Raw genomic sequence first — 27,130 nt, forward strand, 5'->3', positions numbered from 1 at the left:
CAGGTGTGAGTGGCCACCCTGTTTGGTTTAAAGAACAGAGATCTATCAAAGTCTGCTCTTCACATGTTTGTGGAAGTGGATCATGGCAGGAACAAATGAGACTGGAAAAGGTTATAAAACCATCTCTAAAGGGTTTGGACTCCAACAATCCACAGTCAGACAGATTGTGTACAAATGGAGAAAATTCAAGAGCATTGTTACCCTCCCCAGAAGTGGTGGACCAACAAAGATCACTCCAAGAGCAAGGCGTGGAATAGTCAGAGGTCACAAAGGAGCCCAAGGTAACTTCTAACACCTGAAGGTCAGTCTCACATTGACTAATGTTGATGTTCATGAGTCCACCATCAGGAGAACACTGAACAACAATGGTGACCATGGCAGGGTTGAAGGAGAAAGACGCTGCTCTCCAAAAAGAACATGGCTGCTCGTCTGCAATTTGCTAAAGATCCCGTGGAAAAGCCAGAAGACTGTTGGAAGAAAGTTTTGTGGACGGATGAGACCAAAATAGAACTTTTTGGTTTAAATGAAAAGTGTTATGTTTGGAGAAATGAAAACTGCATTCCTGCATAAGAACCTTATCCCATCTGTGAAACATGGTGGTGGTAGTATCATGGTTTGGGCCTGTTTTGCTGCATCTGAACCAGGCCAGCTTGATTGATGGAACAATGAATTCTGAATGATATCAGAGAATTCCAAAGAAAACTGTCCGGACATCTGTCCATTAACTGAACCTCAAGAGAACATTGTGACAGCCTGATCACTCACCAATAAATATTATGCACACATTTCATCCACCCATTTCTTTTTTGGAGCAATCATCATCCGACACGCGGGCAGCCAAGCCCAGCTGTTTCCAGTTGAAACGCCCTTATTGAGAGTTGTGAAATGAAATGAAGCGCGACACAGGAGAGGGGTGTGTCATCTGACAGCTCGTCTGGAACCATCGGACAGCGGGTCTTGGATCACCTGAGGGCTCGACTGGCTCACAACAGAAGCGCTTTGGACCGAGTGTCTCTCCAAGCGTTGGTAGCGTGAGTGAAACAAATCAACCTGATGATATCTGCGGTTGCTGCTGCAGGTTATTCAACTTTGTGTGCCGCCGAGCACTGTTTGGGACAGAAACTGACTAACGCTGGAGCCACGTCCCTCTTTAAGTTAAAGGATCGATTATTATTGAATGAAGTATTGCTTTTTTTGTGTGAAATACATTTGAAACTAGTGGAGAAATTTTGTGGTTGTTTTTTTTTTCTTTTAATGTTGAGGGTGTTAATCACATATGTGTTTCGCATGTGAGGGTTTTGTGTTCAAGGGTAAACATATACAATTAACCCTCTTATATGCAGGGGGTTTCTACGAGGACTCAGATTTTCTCCAGCAGACCAAAAACATGCATATTAGGCTATTTGGTAACTATAGTGGTGCTTGAAAGTTTGTGAACTCTTTAGAATTTTCAGAATTTCATCAGATTTTCACACAAGTCCTAAAAGTAGATAAAGAGAACCCAGTTAAACAAATGAGACACAAATATTATGCTTGGACATGTACTGTATTTAGTGAGGAAAATTATCCATTATTACATATTTGTGAGTGGTAAAAGTACGTGCAGTTGCAATTATTGTTGCAACTAAATGTTTCTGGTAACTGTTGATCAGTCCTGCACACCAGCTTGGAGGAATTTTAGCCCATTCCTCTGTACAGAACAGCTTCAACTGTGGGATGTTGGGAGGTTTCCTCACATCAACTGCTGCTTCAGGTCCTTGCACAACATCTGGACTGGACTAAGGTCAGGACTTTGACTTGGCCATTCCAAAACATGAACTTTATTCTTCTTGAACCATTCTTTGGTAGAACCACTTGTGTGCTGAGGGTCATTATTTTGCTGCATGACCCACGTTGTAACGGTTATGTGATACCAAGGTTTTGGGGTGCCAGCCAGGTCTCCCTCCTGACATGCACTAGGAGAACAAGCAAAATGCCAAGGCCTGGTTGTGAATCTGTCAACAGCTTTTATCATCACACCACTATATCACTTGATGGCAGCTGAATTCAGTTACCTTAATTGCCGGTCTATAGAGCGCACCCGAGTATAGGCCGTGCACACTAAATTTAAAATAAAACACAATTTTGTACATAAACAAGACGCACCTGTGTATATGCTGTGGATGTCTGCATTATGATATCAGAAACTGTGTGCGGCTCCTGCAATAAATGTGCAACTTTTGTTGTAATACAAGAGTCAACCACCAGATGTCGTCTCATACACTTTACTGTTAGGCCTTCTTTTCAACACACGCAGCTTGATCAGATGGCCATGCAGGTAAGGGTGCAAATCTCTCAGTATCTGGCAAATCGATTCGATTCCATTTTTTGGTGTCACAATTCGATTCAAAATCAATTTTTCGACTCAGAAACGATTTTTCTATTGAAATGGTCATACATTTTGTTTCAATTATGTAACTGTCATGCTGAAAAGATTAAACAACAATGTAAAGAAATTATATTTATACCAAAAGTAGGAACAAATACAGGAGTGCATAAAATTCTGTAACTTAAATTACCAGTATTAGGTTAACCTTAGTTGCCTGGATTTTTCTAAAAAAAATAAATAAAAATAAAAATCTAGGAACAAATAATTCATCCATCCATTCTTCCATCATCTTTACCGACTTCTTCCTTTTTGAGTCACAGGGGTCACTGGTGCCCATATCCAGCCATCACTGTGTGAGAGGCGGGGGACACCTGGACAGGTCTCCATTCCATCACAGACAAATAATTAAAAATATATAAATACAAAAGTAAACAGACTTCAGCCTACCATAGTACATTAACCTTTAACTCAAAATAAAATACAGACTTCACAGTTTTTTTTAACCATATTGCTCTAACATTTGCTATATTTTCAAAACTTAACCTTATATGAAATATACAGACTTCACAATCTTAACCATAATCTCTTGTAAATGTGTCGCCATGGCTCAATGGGATTAACCAGTATAAATAAAGGTTGAATGAATATTGATTCATATTTGGTAAATCTTTAACATAATTTCAAAACCTGTGCAAGTCTGCACAAATCTCTTCTTAACTGTATTTAATTCATAAACCATCTAAATTTATCATTTAGAACTGACTCCTGGCGATGTGTCTCATCTGGCCTCTCTTCAACCTGTTAAAAAGACAAATTACATTAAGTTTGTTGTATAACTTGTCTATATAAGTTTTAGTATAATATGAGGAAAAAAAACAGTTACCTTTGAGTTGCAGCTGGTAGCATCAGAGCTTGTCCCACTTTATTTTTGTTTCATGGTGGAGTTGTGGTGCAGCTTTATCACTAAATGGTAAAATGGTAAATGGACTTTACTTATCTAGCGCCTTTCCATCTTATTTCAAGATACTCAAAGCGCTTTACACTACAATCTGTGCCCTCATTTACCCTTTCATACAGCACTCTACATCTCTACAAAGCTAACTGAACAAATAATTCTAATGAGACTAATCAGTGCTTATCTCACATTCATACACTGATGGGACACACATCAGAGGCTATGAGGGGTTCAGTGTCTTGCCCAGGGACACTTCGACATGTGACTGCTGGTGGATTCGAACCCCCAACTCTCACATTGGAGGACGACTGCTCTAACCACTTAGCCACAGCCGCCCCTCACTAAAAAAAGCTATGTGAAGGAATAACGTACGTTGGGTCCAACGTATTAAAAATAAACCTAAACCCTTTAGCAGAGCGTCTTGTTTTCATAACATCCACTTCCAAGGCCAGAGCCAGATTCAAATTTCAATCTTGTTTTGGGTCAGGCCGAACTCATTTATTTCCGCGTCTGTCTTTACAGTCTCACTAGTATATCATCTCATGGTGACTCCAAACAGCCGAATTGTGATTACTGATGCGAAAGTCAAGCTTACAACTTCTCCAAGATCTTTTCCTTCCAACTATCCATGAACACTGCCAGAAGTTCCACAGTCCTACCTGCTCAGCTCTGATACAGGTCCACAGATAGATTGCACAGAGTCTGTGTTGCCAAGCTAGGCACGCACATTCCAGACAGCTTAAACAGCTGCTGACATTACCAAATTTGTCGATAATCAAAATTTCCACTGACTCCAAAAAGCAGAAACCTGTTATCATAAATCCAAATATGTTTCCAAGGTAAGAGGGCTCTCCTTGACACTTTCTTCTTTTTGAGAAAATTTGATCAATTGTGTTGAGAGACCAGCTGAACAAATCCAGTTTACAGTTCAGAAGGTATACAAAAAGGGGCTCTGAAAAAGGTTCATAAGACAAAGAGCAAAAACATCAACCACCCATTTTTAATTTTTTTCCAAGATGGCGCCGGGGCTTGCCGTCCCTCGCTCTCTGTTTTTCTTCTATTTTTCTTATTTTTACAATGCTTTGTGCAGTTTACTGAAACATATTTGTAGTATGATTGTCGGGCACTTTTGGAGCTTCGTACATTTGCTGAAATACCTGTGGAATTTTTGTTCAGCGGTCAGCACTCTCCTCCACCGGTTCTGTCCGAGATTCCTGCGTTTCTTTACGTGACCCTGGCCTTTCTCCCTGGAGGAAACATCACAGACATCGTGGAAGCGTGCGGGGCTTTTGGTGAAACTAGGGCACCGTGTGGATTATTCTGTCAAGAGATATGGGGTTCGCTCTGGATCTGATCATCGCCTCTCTGACCCGTGGTGCGTCAGGGACCCTACTGCTGGCCAGCTACCCACGCACTCAGTCCATGTAAACAACTGGAGTTGTTTACCTGCACGCCGCACAAGCCAACCAGGAGGTGCTGTTTTTCAAAATCTGCAGCCGCTGGCGCACGCTCCCCCCACCACGGCTGTGTCTGCGTTGGACCCTATCAAGATGTGTTTGATCAACGCAAGATCTGTTTCCAACAAGACTTTTATCCTCAATTACTTTTTTAAAGACAAAAAGTTGGATTTTCTCTATGTCACGTTATCTTGGATATCTGATGGTGAGTCCAGCGCCTTGGTGGAATTATTACCTCCGGACTGTCTGTGTTTTAATGCCCCGCGGCCATAAGGCCGGCACGGTGGTGGATTATGAACAGTCCAAACTTTGTCTGTAAACAGTTGGCCATCCCGGTTTCCCACTCCAGATTTGAGCTGAGCATCTTTGAACTCGGACATTCTCCTCCGGTTCTGTGCGCACTTGTCTACCGCACCCCTCGATCCAAGGATTTTATAAGTGAGTTCTCTGACTTTTTGGCTGATATCATACCGAGATACAATCATGTTTTAATTATTGGGGATTTTAATATACACGTGTGTTGTCAGTAGAAGCCTTTAGTGAAGGACATTCTAGATTTATTGGACTCTTAATTTATCTCAGCAGATAAATGGTCCCACCCAAGAACATGGTCATACACTGGACCTTGTTTTAACACGCAATCTCTGTTTGTAATTTGAAAATCGGCGACAATGTTTTTTCAGATCACATGCCTGTATTGTTTGACTTCACCCTCCCTTGTCCTACTGCTAAGCTGTGCACTCCTGCACGTACAACACGCGCCATTAACCATTTCACTGCTGCTCGTTTTACTGAAGCTTTTAACGCTGAGAAGATCAAACAGCTCTCGGTGTCTCTTACCACCGAGGAGCTAACCTCTCAGTTCAACTCTGTCTGTTTAAATGTTCTGAACCGTGTTGCTCCAGTTAAAACCAGAAAAACAAAACTTAGATCAGAACATTGGCTTAACTCAAGCCTTTAGACAGCAATGTAGGAGAGCAGAGCGCAGGTGGAGGAAAGACAGGCTGCAGGTTTCTTTTCACATGCTATGGGAGAGTTGGCGTCGTTATCAGAAAGCAGTTAAATCTGCTAAATCTAAATTCTTCTCTGATATAATTGTCTCCAACTCCCACAACCCCCGAGTTCTTTTTACCACCCTGAACACAGTTCTACACCTCAGTGAACCTTCACCTCTGAAAGCCTCAACTGAACTGTGTGAGAACGTCCTCCGTTTCTTCTTTAAAAAAGTTGCGAACACCCGGGCACTCATTTCTCCACCAGCTCATGATCCTTCCATACCATCTCAATGTGCAGCTGTATTTGACCACTTTGATCCAATCTCTTTGTCTTCTCTGGAGCAGGTAATCTGTAGCATGAAGCCATTTGTTTCCCCCTTTGATGTGGTCCCCCCTCAACTACTAAAGGAGGTTTTTCCTACTCTGGGTCCCTCTATTCTTGCAATTGTGAATAGCAGTTTATCCTCAGGTGTGGCGCAAAAACTTTTAAACATGCTGCTCTCCAGTCTCTCCTGAAAAAACCCAACCTTGACCCCTCAGTCGTGTCCAACTTCTGGTCTGTCTTCAGACTCCCAATCACCTCTAAACTACTGGAAAATATTGTTGAGTCTCAGTTGAAGTGCTTCTTGGAGGCCCACGCTCTCCTAGAGTTATTTCCAATCTGGCTTCAGATCTCTCCACAGCACTGAAACTGCTCTACTGAAGGTTTTTAATGACATTTTCCTAGCCACTGATGCAGGTGATTCTGTGCTGCTTGTCCTATTGGACCTTACATCTGCTTTTGACACCATCGACCATGGGATCCTCATTTCTAGGCTAGAGCAGTGGGTGGGCATCACAGGGTCAGCCCTCAATTGATTTAGGCCCTACCTTTCTGACAGAACCTTTTGTGTCAGTATCAAAGATTTCAGTTCAGCATCGGCAGCGCTTCATTGGGGGGTACCGCAGGGGTCCATCCTTGGTCCCCTTCTCTTTTCTTTACATTTGCTGCCACTAGGTGCTATTTTCCGCAATCACAACTTTCCCTTTCATTTCTATGCCGATGACTGTCAAATTTACTTCCCACTGAGGCACAGAGGCACACGCTCTCTTCAACCTCTTTTTGACTGCCTGGCTAACGTCCAGGACTGGATTGCTTTAAACTTCTTAAGTTTCAACAAGAAGAAGTCTGAAGTCGTCTTGTTCCATCCCAGTGGCATGTTCATGCATTGACCTTTTCTCTTTAGCTCCGTTAGAGAAACAAAGAGTCACCAATTTGGGAGTGATAATGGACCCCTCCCTGAAACTTAACAGTCACGTAAACATGATTGTTAAGTCCTGTTTTTTTCAGCTGAGACAGCTGTCTAAGCTGAAGCCCATACTAACCAAAAAGAATCTTGAGACAGTGATCCATGCATTCATAACATCCAGGCTCGATTATTGCAATGCGCTTCTGTTTGGAATCAGTCAGTCCTCCATTGCACGTTTACAACTAGTCCAAAATGCTACAGCCCGATTTTTAACTGGTACAGACCATAGAGAGCACATTACTCCAGTTTTGGCCTCCCTCCATGGCTACCCATTCACCTTCGTATCCAGTTCAAAATACTCATGTATGTTTTTAAATCACTGAACAGTTCTGCCCCATCCTATCTCACTGTTCTTCTACAGCCATATGTCCCATCGCGCTCTCTGAGGTCAGCAGACCAGATTCTCCTTTCAGTTCCAGAAACCCGTCGCAAGCTCAGAGGTGACAGGGCTTTCTCTGTTGCAGGTCCAAGACTGTGGAATGAGTTGCCACTGCGTGTCAGGCAGTCTCCCACACTCACAGTCTTTAAGTCTCGCCTGAAAACTCACTTTTATTCCCTTGCCTTTGACGTGATGTGATTTGTTTTGATCCTGTCTGTGATCCACAGTGTTGACCATTTAATTATCTGCTGCAATTAGTGTCGGGGTGTAAAGGTACGCTAAAATCACATTTCGGTTCAATTTCAAGGAGGCTTGGTTCGGTTAATTTTCGGTACAAAAAAAAAAGACAAAATGAAGACTTACAAAATATTTATTGTGAAAATATGCCAAGTAAACAATACTGAAGTGTTGACATGATGGGATGTTGTAGCGGGGCTCAATAACTTTATAGCCGGTGCATCAACAACAGAAACTTAGATCCAGAGCTTTAAAAACTCCTACAGCTTGTGTTATTGCTCTGGACCGATCTGAATCACTTGATGAAGGTTGTTTAAATACTGCTGTTATTGGTCTTTGCACCAAGTTGCAAGAAGAGACGTTCGCGTACGGATGATGTTGTTTCAAGCGCGTTAACAAGTTAGACGTGTTGCCTGTTGCAGATCCAACCTCCATGAAACAACGTTGACACACAGCTTTGGATTTACACTTGTCTTTTAACAAGAAAGCCACAATGTTCCCAAACAGGAGACTGCAACGGGATGCTAGTAGGCTGCTAGTAGGCTGCTAATGCTAGCGTGCTGCAAGATAATAGCGCCGTGCTGAAACACATTTAGGAATTTTAGTTACGCGGCGCATACTCTCTCGTTAATAAAATTTAATGAGTACCGAAACGGTTCAGTAAACCCACGTGTACCGTTGCACCCCTAATTTGTATCTATATTTTTATCTTGCGTTTTCCTGTTCGCTGTGCTTGTTTGTTTGTATTGTACAGCACTTTGGTTGGCCTTGTTGCAGTTTTAAGTGCTCCATAAATAAATTGGTATGGTATGGTAATCAAAGTGGCATTACAGTGATTTTTTTTTTTTACAGTGATTATCCTGGTTAGGGATTTGTGAGTCTAACAGCTTCAGGGTATAAACTGTTCCTCAGTCTAATAGTTCTACACTTCATCATTCTCAACCTCCTGCCTGAGGGGAGCGGGGCAAAAAGTGTGTGTGCTGGGTGAGTGGGGTCCATCGTGATGCAGACGGCCCTTTTCCTGCATCTGGAGGTGTAGATGTCTTTAATGGTGGGGAGGCTGACTCCAACAGTCTTCTGTGCAGCCTTCACCCTCTGCAGAGCTTTCTTTTCTGCAGCTGTGCATCCTCCATGCCACACGTTGATGCTGGAGCACAGGATGCTCAACACACAGCCTTGAGGGGAGCCAGTGCTGAGGGTTATGGTGGAGGAAGAGAAGTTGTGAATCCTCACTGACTGCAATTTGTTGGTTAAGTCCAGGACGCAGTTGCGTAGGGAGTGACTTAGTCCAAGTGTGAGTAATTTGTCCATCAGTGTATGGGGAATCATGGTGTTGAATGCGGATGTGAAGTCCACAAAGAGCATACGGACGTAGGAGTCCTACTCCAGGTGGGTGAGAGCAGTGTTGACCACAGAGAAGATGGCGTCCTCTATTAATCTATTCTTGTGATATGCATACTGGTGTGCGTCCTCGCTGATGTTGATGGGAGCTTTGATGTGGGCCATGATGACCAGTATTTCAAAGCATTTAGCTCTATCATCCATGATATTTACATATACAGAAATATATTTTTAAACTTTTATTTAAATATGTACTAATAAATACACAAAATACTTGACTGACTGCTTTAAAATTACATTTGACTCAACTTCTGTGCCACAGAGCCCACATGACTCAGATGGGGAATACCCCCGTCCCGTACTTTGCTCTGCTCTCCATTTCATGTGTTCAGATGTGAGCTTAAAATTAGATATTTAAACACATATTTACACAAAAAGATGGGAGTAGTGGCACAGAGGTTAGAGGAGGTGGGCCGGTAATCCGAAGATCGCTGGTTCATCTCCTGGTACCAACAACATCAAAATGTGGGTGGGAAAGTTGAAGCACCCACACCTGCCTCCATCCTCATTTGCCCCACCCTGGGCCCTTGAGCAAGGCCGTTAACCCCCACCATCTGCTCCCCTGGTCACCCTAGATGGCAGCTCTCTGCTTCACACAGAGGTCTGTGGTAGCTCGGTGGTCTATGGTTGTGTCAGGAAGGGCATCCGGCATGAAAATTGTCAAGTCTTTGTGTGACGTAGCTCACTGTGGTGACCCCTGAAGAAGGGAGCAGTCGAAAGAACAAAATGTACACAGAAAGATGTCACACAGAAAGAATTTTAAAACTTTTATTTAAATATATACCAGTACAGTACATACAGAAATATGCCGGTAAATGTTTTTTTCTGAACAATGCCTTTAACACAGCTGGTCTAAAAAAAAGAAAAGGACCTGTAGCTGACCAGAAGTGACTCATCTTTTGTCGCTTATCTTTTTTTTTTTTTTGTACCTTTTTTTTTACCGGAAACAGGTAGCCTCATTAATGCACGTCTATCTTGGGGAATGGGTCATCGTGACTCAGTGAGAGTACCATATTGGTCATTCAGGTTCGCCTTCTGGTCACATGGTCACAGAGTGGAATTATGGGTATTTAGTAGCAAAATTGAAACCATGAGCAAGAGGTACATGTCATGAACACCTGTCGCGTTCACTCTGTCTAACAAAAATCTGCCCCCAGGAGGCGTGGGTGTCGGGCAGCTATATGAGCGCCCAGGTGTGTCAAAGAGAAATGTTATTCAGCAGCAGTAAGCTTGGCAACCTGTCAAAATATAATATTTAAATTAAAAAGTAGTTTTGGGTTGTGACTGAGAGATCTCCCTTAGAGATAGGATGAAAAGCTCTGTCATCTGGGAGGGACTCAGAGTAGAGCCGCTGCTTCTCCATGTCGAGAGGAGCCAGTTGAGGTGACTCAGGCATCTGGTTAAAATGCCTCCTGGATGCCTCCATGGTGAGGTTTTCCGGACACGTCCCACTGGGAGGAGACCCAGAGGATGACCCAGAATGCACTGAAGGGACTATGTTTCGCGACTGGCCTGAGAATGCCTTGGGATTCTCCAGGAGGAGCTGGCCCAAGTGGCTGGGAAGAGGGAAGTCTGGGCCTCCCTATTTAGGCTGCTAGAAATGATAAAGCCGATAAATGGAAATGAGGTAAATCATTTTCATTTATCATGCGATTAATTGATTTATTGTTTATCGTAACAGACCTAATCTGCAGTGTTTTTGTATTAGAGTGTAGAACTATGTATAAGTCCAGAAAAACAAAAGATTCCACAAGCAAATAAGTTACTCCAGTTACCAGCAGAGAAAACAGGAAGTGACACAATATGCCTTAGAATGAAAGTCCATCAACAGCAAACTGCCACCAAAATACCAAGAAAAAACACCTAAAACTATTTAAACAGGCATCTGTTCTAGAATGTCCACTCCAGTTTTTGTTCCTTTAAATTTCATGACTAATCCCACCTTTAAATCCAACCAAACTTTCCCAGCTTAAAAAAGGGTCAAGTCATGTTGAATGTTTTGCCTTCTAGGATCATGGGGGAGTCAGGTCTGAGCAGTGTTTCCCCTACCATTATACAAGCTGGGTGCCCCGTCAACAGAACCGAGCACCCGGTCTACTAAACCGTGCCCACCCACCTGTCGGCACTGATGTAATGCTAAGCTAGCGGCTCACAATACAGCTGTGCTAGACAAAAACCTAAAGGCAGCCTCTTCACGCATGCTGAACCCTCACACTGAACCCCGCCCCTCGCACGCACACACACGCACACTCCAAAACTGTAAAACTTTCGGTACAAACAACGTGCGGCTCAGATCAGATGTGTCTCCTCCTCCCCCTCCCGCAGTGAGCTTCGCAGCTCAGGACGTTTCTCAGTCTGTCTATCCCTGGGTTGTTGCTCTTAATATTGTGTTATTGTATGCAACAGATAAATAGATGAAAAACAAAGTTCAGTTGTTGAAGATTATGCTCTCTCCTCATCGCCTGCTTTAAATCCAGTCATTCCTTTTCTCATGAACAGGCCCAGCATCTTACTTGTATAGGTTTAGTCAGCATTCATGATTGCCAGTTAGACTGAACTGTCAAAGTTGTGCCACTTGCCACTCACCCCATAGTACATAAAGTATTAAATCCATCCTGTTGTCCTCTAATTTTCCCTCAAATCACACACGCAAGGGTCAGTGTCCTTTCATGACTACCTAAACCCTTTTGGATCTCATGCTTTTTTGTCTTTGCTTGTCTCCCCCCCCCTCCCCATGCACAGCCACATGTGAGGCTCAGAGACGTCGGTCTGTGCAGGATCTGCCCGCCATTGGCACAGAGTCCAACCAGGTAAGACAGACAACCACCCAAAGTAAAGGCAGAGTCTACAGGTGCATCTAAAAAAAATAGAATACTGTGATATTATTATTTTTTTGTCAGTCTTTTCAGAAAGTGAACTTCATGTAGTACATAGACTCATTCCACATAGTAAACAAAATTCAGCGTCTCAGAAAATTTGACTATTACATGCAATACATTAGAATATTACATATTATATTTTGGTACCTTTGACAGTGTGTGCAGGTCCTGTGTCCTGCTGGAAAATAAAATCATCATCTTCATAAAGGTCATTTTTTAGGATGTGTAAAGGCACAAAATTAACAAGGCTTTTGTAGAAAACAAATTTTCTGAGTTGACAATATCTCACCTGGTTGCAATTACAATTTAAACTTGGAGTGTATACTGTAGACTTGTATTAGCTTGGACTTCCGCCAGTACTGCCTGAAAATTGCCTTTCATGAAGATATTTTTGCTACCTTTGCGTTGGATGCTCCAGTATTCAACATTGTTGTGTGACTGACTCAGCAAAGCTGAAGAATGGTGACAGAATTGAAGAAATATAAGTATTATATATAAGTATACTACTGACTATATTTACAAAAAAGCCAGACAGCATCTCCACCTTCTATGTAAGCTAAGAAGCTTTATTGTAATCAAAATTACTTTGCAGTTAGTGTACAGATCACTGGTCGAAAGTGTTGTTTCCTTTAATATTGTCTCATGGTATGGGAACCTCCTAGCCAGGGACAGGAACAAGTTGTCCCAACAAGGTAGTAAAGTCATCAACAAATGAAACATAAATGATGGAGGTGCACATAGACGCAGCGACCCGGAGGTCCAACACCCGGCACAATTTTTGCACGATATGGATGATACTTTGCATTTTCTTGTACATATTTGATGCAGTAGCACTACAGTACAGCCATGCTGAACTTGTTCAGCTCAACACAGGAATTACATACCAGCTATCAAACGAGTACTCTATTCCAGCTGAGCTCGTCAGACCATCTTACGGGATCTCCGCAACAGAAGGCTGTAGAAGAAAACGCTGTGAGCGGAAAAACAAGAGAGGCAAGCAGGGGGTTATGTGGGCTAGGCTAAAGGCTAGCCTGTTCAAGCTGCCACTTCCCACCATATTTCTCTCCAATACCCGATCAATCCTTCACAAGATGGATGGAATTCGATTGCAGATAACATCGACAAGGGCCATGCGCGACCGTTGCTGCATGATATTTACGGAGACCTGGCTAGAAAGCACCATCCCAGATGCGGCTATTGTGCTAGCTGGCTTCACCGCATACCGAGCCGACAAAACCCCGGACTCAGGTAAGAAGATCGGCGGAGGTCTGTGTGTTTACATCAACAACTACTGGTCTACAAAGTTGCTATGATGGACAAACTGTGTAACCCATATGTGGAGGTTATGCTGCTCAAATGTAGACCGTTCTATGTACTGAAGGAGTTCACAGCTGTTTACATATATGCTGTGTACATCCCACCAGATGCTAATGCAAAGCTAGCGTTGGGACACTTATACGACAACATAAACAATAGTTTGACAGCCCACCCAGACAGTGTTTTTATAGCAGCAAGGGACTTCAACCACGCTGACTTAAAAACTGTTTTCCCTAAATTCCACCGCACCGTGAAATGTGCATCTAGCGAAATAAGACTCTAGACCAGGTTTACCCTCACCTGGACCTATCAGACCATCTTTCTCTCCTCCTACACCCACGGTACAGACCTAAAATTAAAACGGCTAACACCACTGTCAAAACTGTTAGATCATGGCCCCCAGATGCTATTCATAAGCTACAGGACTGTTTCCACCACACAACCTGGGATACATTTAAAGATCAGAGTATACCCACTCGAGTCCTTAAATGAATACACCGTAACGGTGTTGACCTACATCAACTTTTGTGTGGACTGTGTAACATCCTGGAAACGGGTCTGTATTTTACCCAATCAAAAGCCTTGGATGACACACAAGGTACTGTAACTAGACACACAAGGTACTGTAACTACTGAGAGCCAGGGATGCAGCATTTAGAAAAGGGGACTCTCAGGCTTATGGCATGGCCAGGACTGCTCTAAGGAAGGGTATAATTGCTGCAAAATTACACCATTCTAAGTAATTGCAGGATGGCTTAAACAACTCAGACCCAAGACAGGTGTGGGAGAGTGTCAAGGTCATTACAGACTATAAAAGAGCAGCATCTTCCCCAGTAAATAGTAGTGCCACTTTGGCTGAGGAATTAAATCACTTCTATGCTCGCTTTGACAGGGAAAATACAGATTTCCCCTTGCCTCCTTGCCACTCTAGGGACACTGCCCCTGTCCTGAGCATGCACGAAGGGAGAATTGCTCTTCGAAACATCAACCCCAGGAAGGCACCTGGACCAGATGGGGTGCTGGGTAGGGTGCTGAGACACTGTACGGATGAGCTGGCAGATGTTTTTACATCAATCTGCAATATGTCGTTGTCCACTTCATATGTGCCGGCCTGCTTTAAAGCAGCTGTAATAGTCCCCATCCCCAAACTGTCTAATATTACATGCCTAAATGATTATAGACCTGTGGCACTCACCCCCATACCAGCTAAATGCCTAGAGAGACTAATCATCAAATACTTAAATAAATCTATACCACCAAACACTGGACACTTATAAATTTGCATACAGAGAGAACAGATCAACAGAAGACGCCATTGCTATTATGGTCCACAAACTTGTGGAACATTTAGAGCTCAAGAACAAATATGCTAGGCTGCTCTTTGTCGATTTTATAACACTATGCAGTCGAACAAACTCCTACCAAAGTTACATGATCTTGGACTGAACAACACTCTATGCAATTGGAGCTTGGACTTTTTAACAAACCGCACAGTGTGTGAGAATGGGCAAGCACACCTCCTCCACTCTTTCCGTCAGCACGGGGGCCCCACAAGGCTGGTGCTCAGCCCAGCACTTTATACTCTCCTCACTCACAGCTGCACAGCCTCTTCACCATCAAATCGCATACAGAGCCGAAGTACAACAATTGGTATTGTGGTGTCACAACCACCACCTGGTTCTTAACATAAAGAAAACCAAGGAAATTATTGTAGATTTTCACAAACAAAACAAAAACATCCACTCTCCACTTCACATCAGAAAAGAAGTGGTTGAGGGGGTCGCAAAATTCAAACTTCTGGGTGTGACAGTGACAGAGAACCTGACCTGGGGTACTAACAGTGCCTCGGCTATCGGAAAATCCCAGCAGCATCTTTTCTTTCTGAGGAAACTGAAATGGGCCAAAATTCCTCAGCAGCTTATGATCAACTTCTACAACCGTGCTATTGGAAGTGTATTAACCTATGGATTCCTAGTGTGGTTCTCCAGCTGCACTAAGGCAGACCAGCAGGCTTTTCAGCAGGTGGTTAAATCAGCTGGGAAGATAATCGGGATTACTCTCCCAAAGATCAAAACTATCTATACAACCTGCTGTCTGAGACGAGTCAACAACATCCTGCGGGACAGGTACCATCTTGCACATGGCCTTTTCCACCTGCTACCCTCAGACAGAAGGTTCCGGTCCATAGGTGCCAGGACTACCAGAATGGCTCACAGTCTGTACCCACAAGCTGTGAGACTGTTAAATGAACAGCATCTCTCTGTAATCCCACCCACTATCCTTACATCTCAAATCTCATTATGACAATAACTGTGAAGTGGATATTGCATTGCTGCAGCAACCAACTACTACCTTTCAACATCTGGCTGTTTACGGTTTTCCCTTCTTCTGTCTTGAGCTTAGATGCTGTATTATCTGTGTTAACATTGATCATCAGAACCTTGCAAAGTTCTTTCGTACCACTATGTGTTGGACGACATCACAAGCTTAGACCCTGGGGAGGGGTCTCGTCGCTGAGTGAGCTAAGTGAACAAAGTGAACTCATCTAACCTTTTATTATAGGTCTTCCATTTTAGCTTGGGTGGGGATCTTTTTAGGAATAGATGCATAAATAAATACTATTTTCATAATCTTCTGGTGTGTAGTGATTGTTTGATGGTTCTGACATTCTAGGCAAGATCTTCTGCCTGTTTGACCCACAAATTTATTACAATATTCACGAGTCTAACAGCCTCAGGGTAGAAGCTGTTTGTCAGTCTAGTGATTCTACACTTAATGCTCCTTAACCTCCTTCCTGAGGGGAACGGGGCCAAAAGTGTGTGTGCTGGGTGAGTGGGGTCCTTCGTGATGCAGGTGGCCCTCTTCCTGCATCTAGAGGTGTTAAAGTTTGTGATGGTGGAGAGAATGACTCCAACAGACTTCTGTGCAACCATCACCACACTCTGCAAAGCTTTTCTTTCTGCAGCTGCGCAGCCTCCATGCCACACATTTATGCTGGAGCACAGGATACTCTCCACTGCACACCTGTAGAAGGAGGTGAGGACTGAGCCTCTCAGACCAGCTCATCTCAGCCACCTGAGGAAGTAGAGTCTCTAATGAGCTTTCTTGATCAGGCTGGTAGTGTTGTTGCCCCAGCTGAGGTTGTCATTCAGGTGTACACCTAAGTACTTGTAGCTGGAGACCACTTCCACCGCAGATCCTCTTATTTTCAGTGGGGTGTAGGTGTGTTTGTTCCTTCTGAAGTCCACGATCATCCCTTTTGTCTTCTTCACATTGATGTAAAGGTTATCCTCTTTGCACCAGCTATCCAGGTGTTCCACCTCCTGCCTGTAGCTGTACTCATCATTGTTTGTGATGTATCCCACCACCGCTGTATCATCTGCAAACTTTACAATATGACAGCCTGGATGGGTAGCTGCACAATCATATGTGAGCAGAGTGAATAGGAGAGGGCTCAGCACACATCCCTGAGGAGAGCCAGTACTAAGGGTTATGGTGGAGGAGGAAAAGTTGTGGATCCTCACAGACTGAGGTCTGTTTGTTAAGAAGTCTAGGACCCAGTTGCAAATGGAGGGGCTTAGTCCTAGTGTGAATAGTTTGTCCATTAGGGTTTGGGGGATCATGGTGTTGAAGGCAGATGTGAAGTCCACAAAGAGCATACAGACGTAGGAGTCCTTCTGCTCCAGCTGGGTGAGAGCAGTGTGGACCACAGAGGAGATGGCGTCCTCTGTTGATCGGTTCTCACAGTATGCATACTGATGAGGGTCCTCGTTGATGTTGTTGGTTGTTTTGTTGTGGGTCATGACCAGTTTTTCGAAGCTTTTAACGACTATCGGGGTGAGGGTCACTGGCCGATAGTCATTTAGACCAGTCACTGTAGAGCTCTTTGGGACTGGGATGATGGTGGCAGTCTTCAGGCAAGTGGGAACTGTTTCCAGGGTGTGGCAGGGCTTTATACCTGGGGTCGGGCTTGTTGACAATATCATTTTTAGCTTTTCATAAAGTGCTGCTACAACTTTTTGGCTGAAGTTTTGACATGATGGATGGAGTATGCAGTGGGGCTCAAGAACTTTATGCTTAGAGCCAGCGCATTCAACAACTGAATTTGGACGTAGATCCAGAGCTTTAAAAACACCTATGTAGCATATTTATAAAAAAATTAATATGCTGCAATATATCAATGTAAATGGTTGATAAAGAAAAATGTTAAATGGGCTATTTTCTCAGAAGATAAAGGTACGTCTCCTGAAGGAGCAGACAGAGACTAGAAGTTTGCAGTTGCGGGTGACTTGTATTTAGAGTGAAGAAAAAAATATATATATTTACAACATTAGTGAAATCAACCATATGGCCATATAAAGAATGTGCAACAAAAACAACAACAACACAAACAAATGTGGGGGGGAAACAATCCCACAGTTCCATAAGCAACACACCCACACCCTTCAGTTCTTTCACCCCAAGCTGGGGTTGATTCAGGTCCCAAGCAAGTTACTTATAAAGTGCTGGGTTCAGTGCAGGTCGTGGGCTGACAAATGTCATATTGGAGTAGGGACAAAATTGTTCAGTTGGCTGCAAGGAGCCTCCTACCAGCCTGGCAGGAGAAGCAGAAATCTTCGGCACTACAAGTGCAATCCTTTCTTTAGGCTCTAGGCCTGGACCTTCAGCTCGCCATCTACCTGGCCTGCATAATAAAACAGGACCATTTTCTCAATAAATGTATAATCAAAACATTCTAGTGTGCACACCAATTCAATAAATGACACTCTTTGCACTATAAATAATTCCAACAATCATTTTCAGTCAATATGCATATTCAATAAATATAAAGTTCAATATAAATTAAAGCTGCAAGCAGCGTTCAAGGCCCTCGCAGCGAAGCGCCGCTGCGGCCTTATGGCGACCGCGGGAACTGCAGCGACCCTTCCCGGTCGCCATCGATAACGCTCACGCTACCGTCACGCGCCCGTTCTCCGGAGTGCGCATTCGCCAAACCTTTGACATAAGCTGCGACCGCATATATACCTATTGTAATAATGTAGGGGGCGCACTTGAGTCAAATATGAAACAACAACACCACTGCGTCCATAAGTCCTCACTAGTCAAGCACCAAAAATCTGGTGCAGATCGGACGATATATCACTGAGATATAACAGTTTGAATTATCTAGGGGGCGCACTTGAGTCAAATATTAAACAACAACACCACTGCGTCCATAAGTCCTCACTAGTCAAGCACCAAAAATCTGATGCAGATCGGACAATATATCACTGAGCTATAACAGTTTGATTTACCTAGGGGGCGCACTTGAGTCAAAAGTAAAACAACAATACCATTGTGTGTTTAAGTGCTCACTAATCACACACCAAAAATATGGTCCACATCGGATGACATATCACTGAGATATAACAGTTTGAATAATCTAGGGGGCGCACTTGAGTCAAATATTAAACAAAAATAACAATGTGTCTAGACATGGTCACACATTATGCCATAAAAATCTGGTACAGATCGGATGATATATTATTGAGATATAAGGGTTGGAATATTATAGGGGGCGCTCTTGAGTCAAAAGTTAAAAAACATTACTAATGTGTCCATCAGGGCTACATAATAATATACCAAAAATCTGGTGCAGATCGGATGATTTATCATTGAGATATAACTGTTGCAAGATTGTAGGGGGCGCTATAGAGTCAAAATTTAAAAAACATTACTACTGTGTCCACCAGGGCTAAATAATAATACTCCATAAATTTGGTGCAGATCGGCTGATATATCACTGAGACAGAACAGTTTGAATAATGTAGGGGGCGCCCTTGAGTCAAATATTAAACAACAAAACTAAAATGTCCATCAGTTCTCAGTAATGACGTACCAAAAATCTGGTTCAGATCGGATGTTGTATCACTGAGATATAACTGTAAGAAGAATGTAGGTGGCGCTGTTGAGGTTCTTGGCCACTTATCATGGAACCCTGTTCAGAGATGGATAATGATCAATCATAGTGATTTTGGTTCACCTGGGCTCAAATCTGTGCAATTTAGAGCCAAACGTATTGCAACGGCGTCACTTTTTAATTCGCCATGGCGCCACGCCCACATTCTCCAGCTATAACTGTTTTGTTGTTTAAATCAAGTCAGACCATCTTATCTGTCTTCTAACACAGGATCATCCTGATTATGTGAAGGGTGTCAAAGAACGAGCATTCCAAGCCAAAAAAGTCACTTCCTGTTCTGAGGGGGTGGGGCTTTGATGACGTCACAATATGACCTCAGGGTATCGTCGGGCATGGGACAGGGATGACTCGTGCCAAATTTGGTGCAAATCTGTCATTCAAGTTGAAAGTTATAACGTTTGGAAATTTATGGCGTGAAGCTCAACTTTGAGGCCTGGCCACGCCCCTTTAACAAAACGAAACCGAAAGCTTTTGATAACTTTTACTCTCCAATGTCTTAAGGGCCTAATAACCAAGTTTTAAGTCAATCTTTCAAAATCCCTAGGAGGAGTTCGTTAAAATTCGCCGTTAAAAACGCCCAAAAATTAACCTTTGACCCAAAATGGCCGACTTCCTGTTGGTTTTGGACCGGAGCGCCAAGAGACTTTTTCATAGGTCCTGAGAAGATACACATGTTCACCGAGTTTCAGATTTATCGGTCGAAAAACGGCTCGGGCTGAGGTTTTAAAATATTCTAGGGGGCGCTAGAGAGGCTATTGCGCAATCATCATGGTTTCCTGTTCAAGGGGCGGGCAATGATCGATCATAGTGATTTTCATGAACCTCGGATCAAATCTGTGGAATTTAGAGCCAAACGTATTGTAACGGCGTCACTTCTGACTTCGCCACGCCGCCACGCCCACATCCTCCAGGGGAAACGCTTTGCGCTTCAAAGCAAGTCAGACCAACTTGTTATCTGCCTTCTGACACAGGATCATCCTGATTGGGTGAAGAGTGTCAGGGAGGGAGCATTCCAAGCCAAAAAAGCCACTTCCTGTTCTGAGGGGGCGGGGCTTTGATGACGTCAAAATTTGACCTCAGGGTATCGTCGGGCATGGGATAGGGATGACTCGTGCCAAATTTGGTACGATTCTGTTTTTCAATGTGAAAGTTGTAGCGTTTGGAAATTTTTGGCGTGAAGCATAATTTTGAGGTCCGGCCCCGCCCCCTCAACATACGTCGGTTTGCACCGTTTTGATAACTTTAGGTCCCCCATGCCTACTGAGCAAAATGGCGAAGGTTTGAAACCGATTGAGCGAAATCCCTAGGAGGAGTTCGTTCAAATTCGCCGTGTACGAAAAGTGAAAAACGGTCAAAATTGACCCTTTGACCCAAAATGGCCGACTTCCTGTTTGGTTTAAGGCATACCTCCAAGAGACTTTTTTTCATGATTCAGTGGGTTCTACATATGTACCAAATTTCAGCTCTCTAGGACTTACCAGTTGTCATATCTCACGTTAGGGGGCGCTGTGGAGCAGTTTGGCCACGCCCACTTTTGGTTCCATTACAGTACAAGAATTTCACGCGGGGGACAATTTTTGGTGAAGTTTGGTGAGTTTTGGGATATGTTAAGGCCTCCAAAAATGCGTCCCAAATGTCCCAAGAAGAATAATAATAAGAAACAGCACAATTACAATAGGCCTTCGCAGCGCTTAGCTGCTCGGGCCTAATTACATCCATGAAAAATCCAATAAATATACATCATATAAATTAGTTGACATGAAATGTAAAAAAAAAACAATCTAAACAAGTTCTCAATAAATATTTAAGGCACCTTATTGTTCTCCAGTTGGTTGTTTACAGCTAGTATGGGCGTCTAGATCTAAACAGCAGTTAGTGATTTCACAGCTACACAAAACAACCACTTAATGTCATCAATAAGCTAACCGCTAAGTGACACGCAGAAACACTCATCCGGTCCGCAGTTTCTATCTCATATAACCTTTTTTTCATCTCTTCTCGGTTCGTGGTAGTTGGCTCCTGCAGCTCTGCTCCTCCCAACAAGTTCTAAACTTTCCTACTTCCTCGCTCCAGCTAATATACCTAACAAATAGGCTGTGGTGGAGCATGTGACCCTGATACTCAACAGCGATTGGCTGTTGAGTAATCTCGCGAGAATTTATGATGGTACATTTGAACTATCGCAAGATTTGATAGATAAAGGGAATAAAGAGTGGAAGGTCCAGAGAATGGAAGTTAAATTTACACCTGGGTTACACCTACATCTTGTGTTATTGCTTTGGACCGATCTGAATTACCTGATAACGGTTGTTTAAATGCTGCCATTATCGGTCTTTGAACCAAACTACTGTACTTTAACATTCGGATGATGTCGTTTCAAGAGCATTAACAAGTTATACGTGTTGCCTGCGGCAGATCCAATCTCCGTGAAACAACGTTGACACACAGTTTTGGATTTATCCACTTCTCTTTTAAGAAGAAAGCCATAATGTTCCCAAACAGGAGACCACAATGAGATGGCTTGTTCGTTGCCTGCTAGGCAGCTAATGCTACGCATGCTGCAAGATAATAGTGCCATGCTGAAACACGCGTAGGACTTTAGTTCCGCGACGCATAATCTCTCGTTAATAAAATTTAATAAGTGAAAAAACAAAAGAAACCGTTCACACGTGGACCGAACCGAACATGCTGTACCAAAACGGTTCAGTAACCCACGTGTACCATTACAGCACTACGTTATCAAGATGTTATCAAGAACATGTTTAGTTTTGTTGCTCCAGGTCCCACTTTATTATAACTTGACACAGTAGAAGCTATCAACTGTTTTTATGTTGTTTGTTTGTTTTTTCCTGTGTATGTGTCTATGTGAGTTGTTTATTTTCTTCTTCTTCTTTTTTTTTTTTTTTTTGCAGGGTAGCAGGAACTCGAGCCGGTCCTCTAGTCCAAGTGTGAGGATGATGCCTCCTGACAAAACAAGTAGCAGAGGCTTCTTCTCCCCTGATGAACCCACAGGTACTCAAAGGATCTTTCCTCTGGAGACATATACTGCAACAAAGTCAAACATGTACATGGCAAGACAGCTCAAATGTTAAAAACAGTTCTAAGAGTGACACTGAGAGTCATCTTCAACTCGTGCTTTGTCATCACAACTATTTGACATTGGCCTACACAAAAATAAATGTATAATAGTCAGTTTTACAGATATTGATTTCAATTTAATGTGGTCATAGCTGGGACTAATTTGGCACTTTGCTACTGTCTCAACTCTCATCGGTTCCACATGACACTGCACCAGTTAAGGGCCTGCCCACTGCTGGCACCCACCCCCACTCAGCCCGGTTTATGGGACCACCTTGTTTGAGGTTCCAAGCGGACTGCTCAGAAGAGCCAATTTGGATGTAAGTAGACAGCAGCCGTTGATTGGCCAGCCGAGCTACGTCACTGTCTTCCCAGCAAAACTGCAAACTACATCTGAACCACGACTTCCTCATCATGTTGACAGACAGTGCCACAAGAAATGAGTGCATTTACATAGAGATATCAGAGTTGATGGCACAACATAGCTACACCGGGTCTGATAAGTATAGTTCTAGTTATAGGCATAGTTCTAGAATTGCGCCGCTCAAGGTGGCTGCATGTTGGAGCAGCTCTGTTACTTTCATTCTGAGATTTTGCTTTTGGAAATGTTAGTTCCTCTTTTTCTGGATGTAAATCAGATTTTTTGGATGATTGTTTCCTCTGGTATCAGATGCTGTGCAGCTGGAAGGATTTTTACTAAAACTTTTTTAGTTTTGGACATTTGTTATGATGCGTAACCATGGCAACAAGGCAGTTTTCTACAACCAACAGCAGCTGATTAACATCTCAAAAGCTCAAATAATATCTCAACTACAGCCCCAAATCTCAAATGAGTTGAAAAGGATGTTCTGTGGACGCATTCTCATCTACCTGCCAGCTGTGCTCGAGTGCCTGACCACTGAGATCCTGGAACTAGCAGGAAACACGGCTCATGACATCGAAAGGACAGGATCGTCCCTCGGCACCTACAGTTGGCTGTCCGCAGCGACGAGGAGCTTGGCAGACTGCTGGGAGGAGTGGCCATCGCTGTGGGAGGAGTTCTGCCCAGCATTGGGGCGGTCCTACAGTCCGGGGGAACCAAGAGGCCAGTCGAGTCTGGGTGGACGGATCGGACGGCATCTGCAGCCAGTTTCTTAGGATCCACTGTGAGATGGACCTTTACAAGAGATCCTTCCTGCCTACAGCCATCAGCATCTATAACTTCTCTTAATGAAACGAGGATAACGAGTTACAGCAACAAATAATTTCCCTTTGGGATTAATAAAGTATATTTGAATTGAATTTTGAATTGTTCTTCTTTTTTCACACATTGACTGCTGTATATGGGCGTCAGCGACCCCAGCTACCTGAAAAGGAAAAAGTGGGTAATCATAATGGATGGATGGATAAACGTAAACTTAAATTTGATATTTAATAATATTTGATATTTAACCTTCATTTTTAGAGCAATTACAATTTCTGTCTGGATTTTTTGGGGTAATTTACAAGTTGCAATTGAATGCATCACAAAGATTTGTGAAGATTCACATGGTCCAAAAGAAAAAGTTTTGCAAGGCTTCTTTGACTGCTCAAGAGTCTTGTATTTTGGTTCTACCCGCTCTACATCGGGGCGACTGTGGCTGAGTGGTTAGAGCAGTCGTCCTCCAATGCGAGAGTTGGGGGTTCGAATCCACCAGCAGTCACATGTCGAAGTGTCCCTGGGCAAAACACTGAACCCCTCATAGCCTCTGATGTGTGTCCCATCAGTGTTTGAATGTAATAAAGCTCTGATTAGTCTCTTTAGAATGATTTGTTCAATTATCTTTGTATAGATCTAGTATAGAGCTGTATGAATGGGTAAATGAGGCACAGATTGTAGTTTAAAGCGCTTTGAGTATCTTGAAATAAGATAGAAAAGCGCTATATAAGTACAGTCCATTTACATCAGCAGTATGATTGATTTTTGACGTTTGTTTGAAGTAATGGTTTTAAATGTAACATTTCCGGTAACATTTTCTGAAATCTTGAGCCTTCTCTGAAGGCATTGAAGGACCTGAGAATTCCCCATTGTTTTTCACACTGCTCTGTCTAACTTGTAGATGTAAGATAAGTGTGTACGATAAGATGTGTAGATAAGTGTAAAGCTGTTTCTCCAGGTTTTAACTTGTGAATTTTAGAGGGTCAAACCAATAATTTACAGTCTGGGAAATTTACAGATGTTTTAATGTATGAAAAGCTCAAAAGTCCAGAGAAATGTCAAATTTAATCATGTAAAATTTGTAGGAACCCTGTCAACAATTGCAGTCCAGTGAGACGCTGGCATCCGATACAAGATCTAGTCGTTTATCTGTCTGCCTTCTGTTTTCACAGATACCAACAGTTCAGATAACTCCATTCCTATGGCTTATCTCACTTTGGATCACCAGCTTCAGGTACGCTTGTCTGTTGTTTGACAGACATGTCAAGTGGTACATGCTTAATCAGTCTCTCTTTGCTGCACGTTACTGTTTTTGTCCCCCATCGTGGAGTGAAGAGGGGGAAATACACACCGTCCGTCTGTGCATGTTTTGAGCATAACTTTAAAAATAAGTGAAATACCAATTTCAAATTTGGTGTGTGGCTGCATCTAGATGTACAAAAGATTCTTTAAAAAAATTGGGTTGCCACTTCAAAATCCAAGATGGCTGCCACCATTTATGCATATATGTCAACCTTGTGAGCTGGATAACTTGAAAGGTAAGCAACGTACCAACTTCTGTTTTGGTGTGCAACTGCATCTGAAGCCCCCAGTATACTCCCGCGTACGTCCATACGCAGAGGTACGTACGCGGAGGTACGAGCTTACCCCCCAGGGCATGTCCGTGCAAAGCTCAATTTTTTACGACCACATACGCGTACGTGGTGTTGCACAATAAACTGCCCAGCGACGGACTGTTTTGTATGCGACACCAATGTATTAAATTCCCCTTCTTCATCCCTGGTCTGGCCTTTTCTTTTGTTTTTTTTGCCAAGAGGCAAGAGATCTCTTCCTCCTCCATTGATGCCATGACTGAAATGGTGAGAAATGAAGGAATTTGTCACGAGCGAATTAAACTCAGGTTTAGCATGGCTGCTGGAGGGTCTGGAGATTTCCTGGTGGGCTGGTCTGATGTGTAGGCTCTAGAGCCAGCGCGCTGTTTTTTTTATTTTTTAGATCTTTTTATTAACAACATATAAACACAGAACACCGCTGCGGCTGAGGCTGCCAGCGTTCATTTTTTTTTTCCTGACCTGTCAATCAATCCAGTAGGTGTGTCAGCAAATGACCAATCGGCGACCTCAATTTGTCCCAAAGGTAAACGCCCCTTGTCTGTGAAGCTGCTCTGCAGCTGCTCGGGGTGTACGCTGGAGTTTAATGTCTGAACCTTCTGCGTACAGTAAACGCGTACGTACGCGTGAACGGACGTACGCGGCAGTATACTGGAGCCTTAAGGGAGGAAAAGGTCCCTCTCAAGTTTTGGGCTGCTAAGTCAAAATTCAAGATGTCTGTGTAAATTGGCCTCCCCTATCATTTGTGGGAACTATGCTATTTTTTTCAAATAAAGTATAGTTTCCTCAAATGATTTGGGTGGACACCACCATAGATTAACCCAACAACACACTGACATTTCAGTTTATATTGTTTATGTTTTTCAGCCTCTAGCTCCCTGCCCAAACTCCAAAGAGTCCATGGCTGTGTTTGAGCAGCACTGCAAGATGGCCCAAGAATACCTGAAAGTGCAAACCGAGATTGCCCTGCTAAACCAGAGGAAGTAAGTGCAGCTACAGTTGGAATCATTACCCTTTGACTTGAGAAGTCTCATACAGAGTTGACTGCCCCACGACCCGGAAAGGATGAAGTGGGTAAAAATGATGGGTACCTTACATGGATGAAGTTGACTGTACTTTAAATTTTTTTTAATTATCACTTGCAGCTGAAAGACTGATGATTAGCAAAACATCTCATGAACCACTGGAAAGATAAAACATTTGAAAATATTTGGATACAAATTAATCAAAATAATTTAAGATGGCTGCCACAGCTAGATGACCTTAGAAAACACAATCATGGCGAGTAGACCCGCTGTTCCTCTGCATTGAAAGTACAAACCGGATTCCAAAAAAGTTGGGACACTAAACAAATTGTGAATAAAAACTGAATGCAATGATGTGGAGATGGCAAATGTCAATATTTTATTCGTAATATAACATAGATGGCAGATCAAAAGTTTAATCTGAGTAAATGTAACATTTTAAAGGAAAAATATGTTGATTCAAAATTTCACAGTGTCAACAAATCCCAAAAAAGTTGGGACAAGTAGCAATAAGTGGCTGGAAAAAGGAAATAGAGCATATAACGAACAGCTGGAAGACCAATTAACACTAATTAGGTCAATTGACAACATAATTGGGTATAAAAAGAGCTTCTCAGAGTGTCAGTGTCTCTCAGAAGGCAAGATGGTAAGAGGAAACACGGCTCATGACAGCGGAAGGACAGGATCATCCCTCAGCACCTACAGGTCCTTCTCAAAAAATTAGCATATTGTGATAAAGGTCATTATTTTCCATAATGTAATGATAAAAATGAAACTTTCATATATTTCAGATTCATTGCACACCAACTGAAATATTTCAGGTCTTTAGTTGTTTTAATACTGATGATTATGGCATACAGCTCATGAAAACCCAAAATGCCTGTCCCAAAAAATTAGCATATCATGAAAAGGTTCTCTAAACAAGCTATTAACCTAACCATCTGAATCAACGACGTCACTCTAAACACCTGCAAAAGATTCCTGAGGCTTTTAAAAACTCCCAG

At 42.9% G+C, this 27,130-nt stretch overlaps 1 protein-coding gene across 1 annotated transcript in view; it reads left to right on the forward strand.

Moving 5' to 3' along the window:
* Positions 1 to 27,130, forward strand: part of LOC119418424 (mitogen-activated protein kinase kinase kinase 7) — a 76,770-nt gene that overhangs the window by 45,940 nt on the left and 3,700 nt on the right. The window contains exons 7-10 of the mRNA XM_037685704.1: positions 11,824 to 11,891; positions 22,149 to 22,248; positions 24,664 to 24,725; positions 25,969 to 26,084. Of these exons, the coding sequence (XP_037541632.1) occupies positions 11,824 to 11,891; positions 22,149 to 22,248; positions 24,664 to 24,725; positions 25,969 to 26,084 (346 nt within the window). The remainder of the gene's footprint in view (positions 1 to 11,823; positions 11,892 to 22,148; positions 22,249 to 24,663; positions 24,726 to 25,968; positions 26,085 to 27,130) is intronic.

The sequence above is a fragment of the Nematolebias whitei genome, chromosome 12, assembly GCF_014905685.2.
Source record: "Nematolebias whitei isolate Nwh7 chromosome 12, NemWhi1, whole genome shotgun sequence".
Taxonomy (NCBI): Eukaryota; Metazoa; Chordata; class Actinopteri; order Cyprinodontiformes; family Rivulidae; genus Nematolebias; species Nematolebias whitei.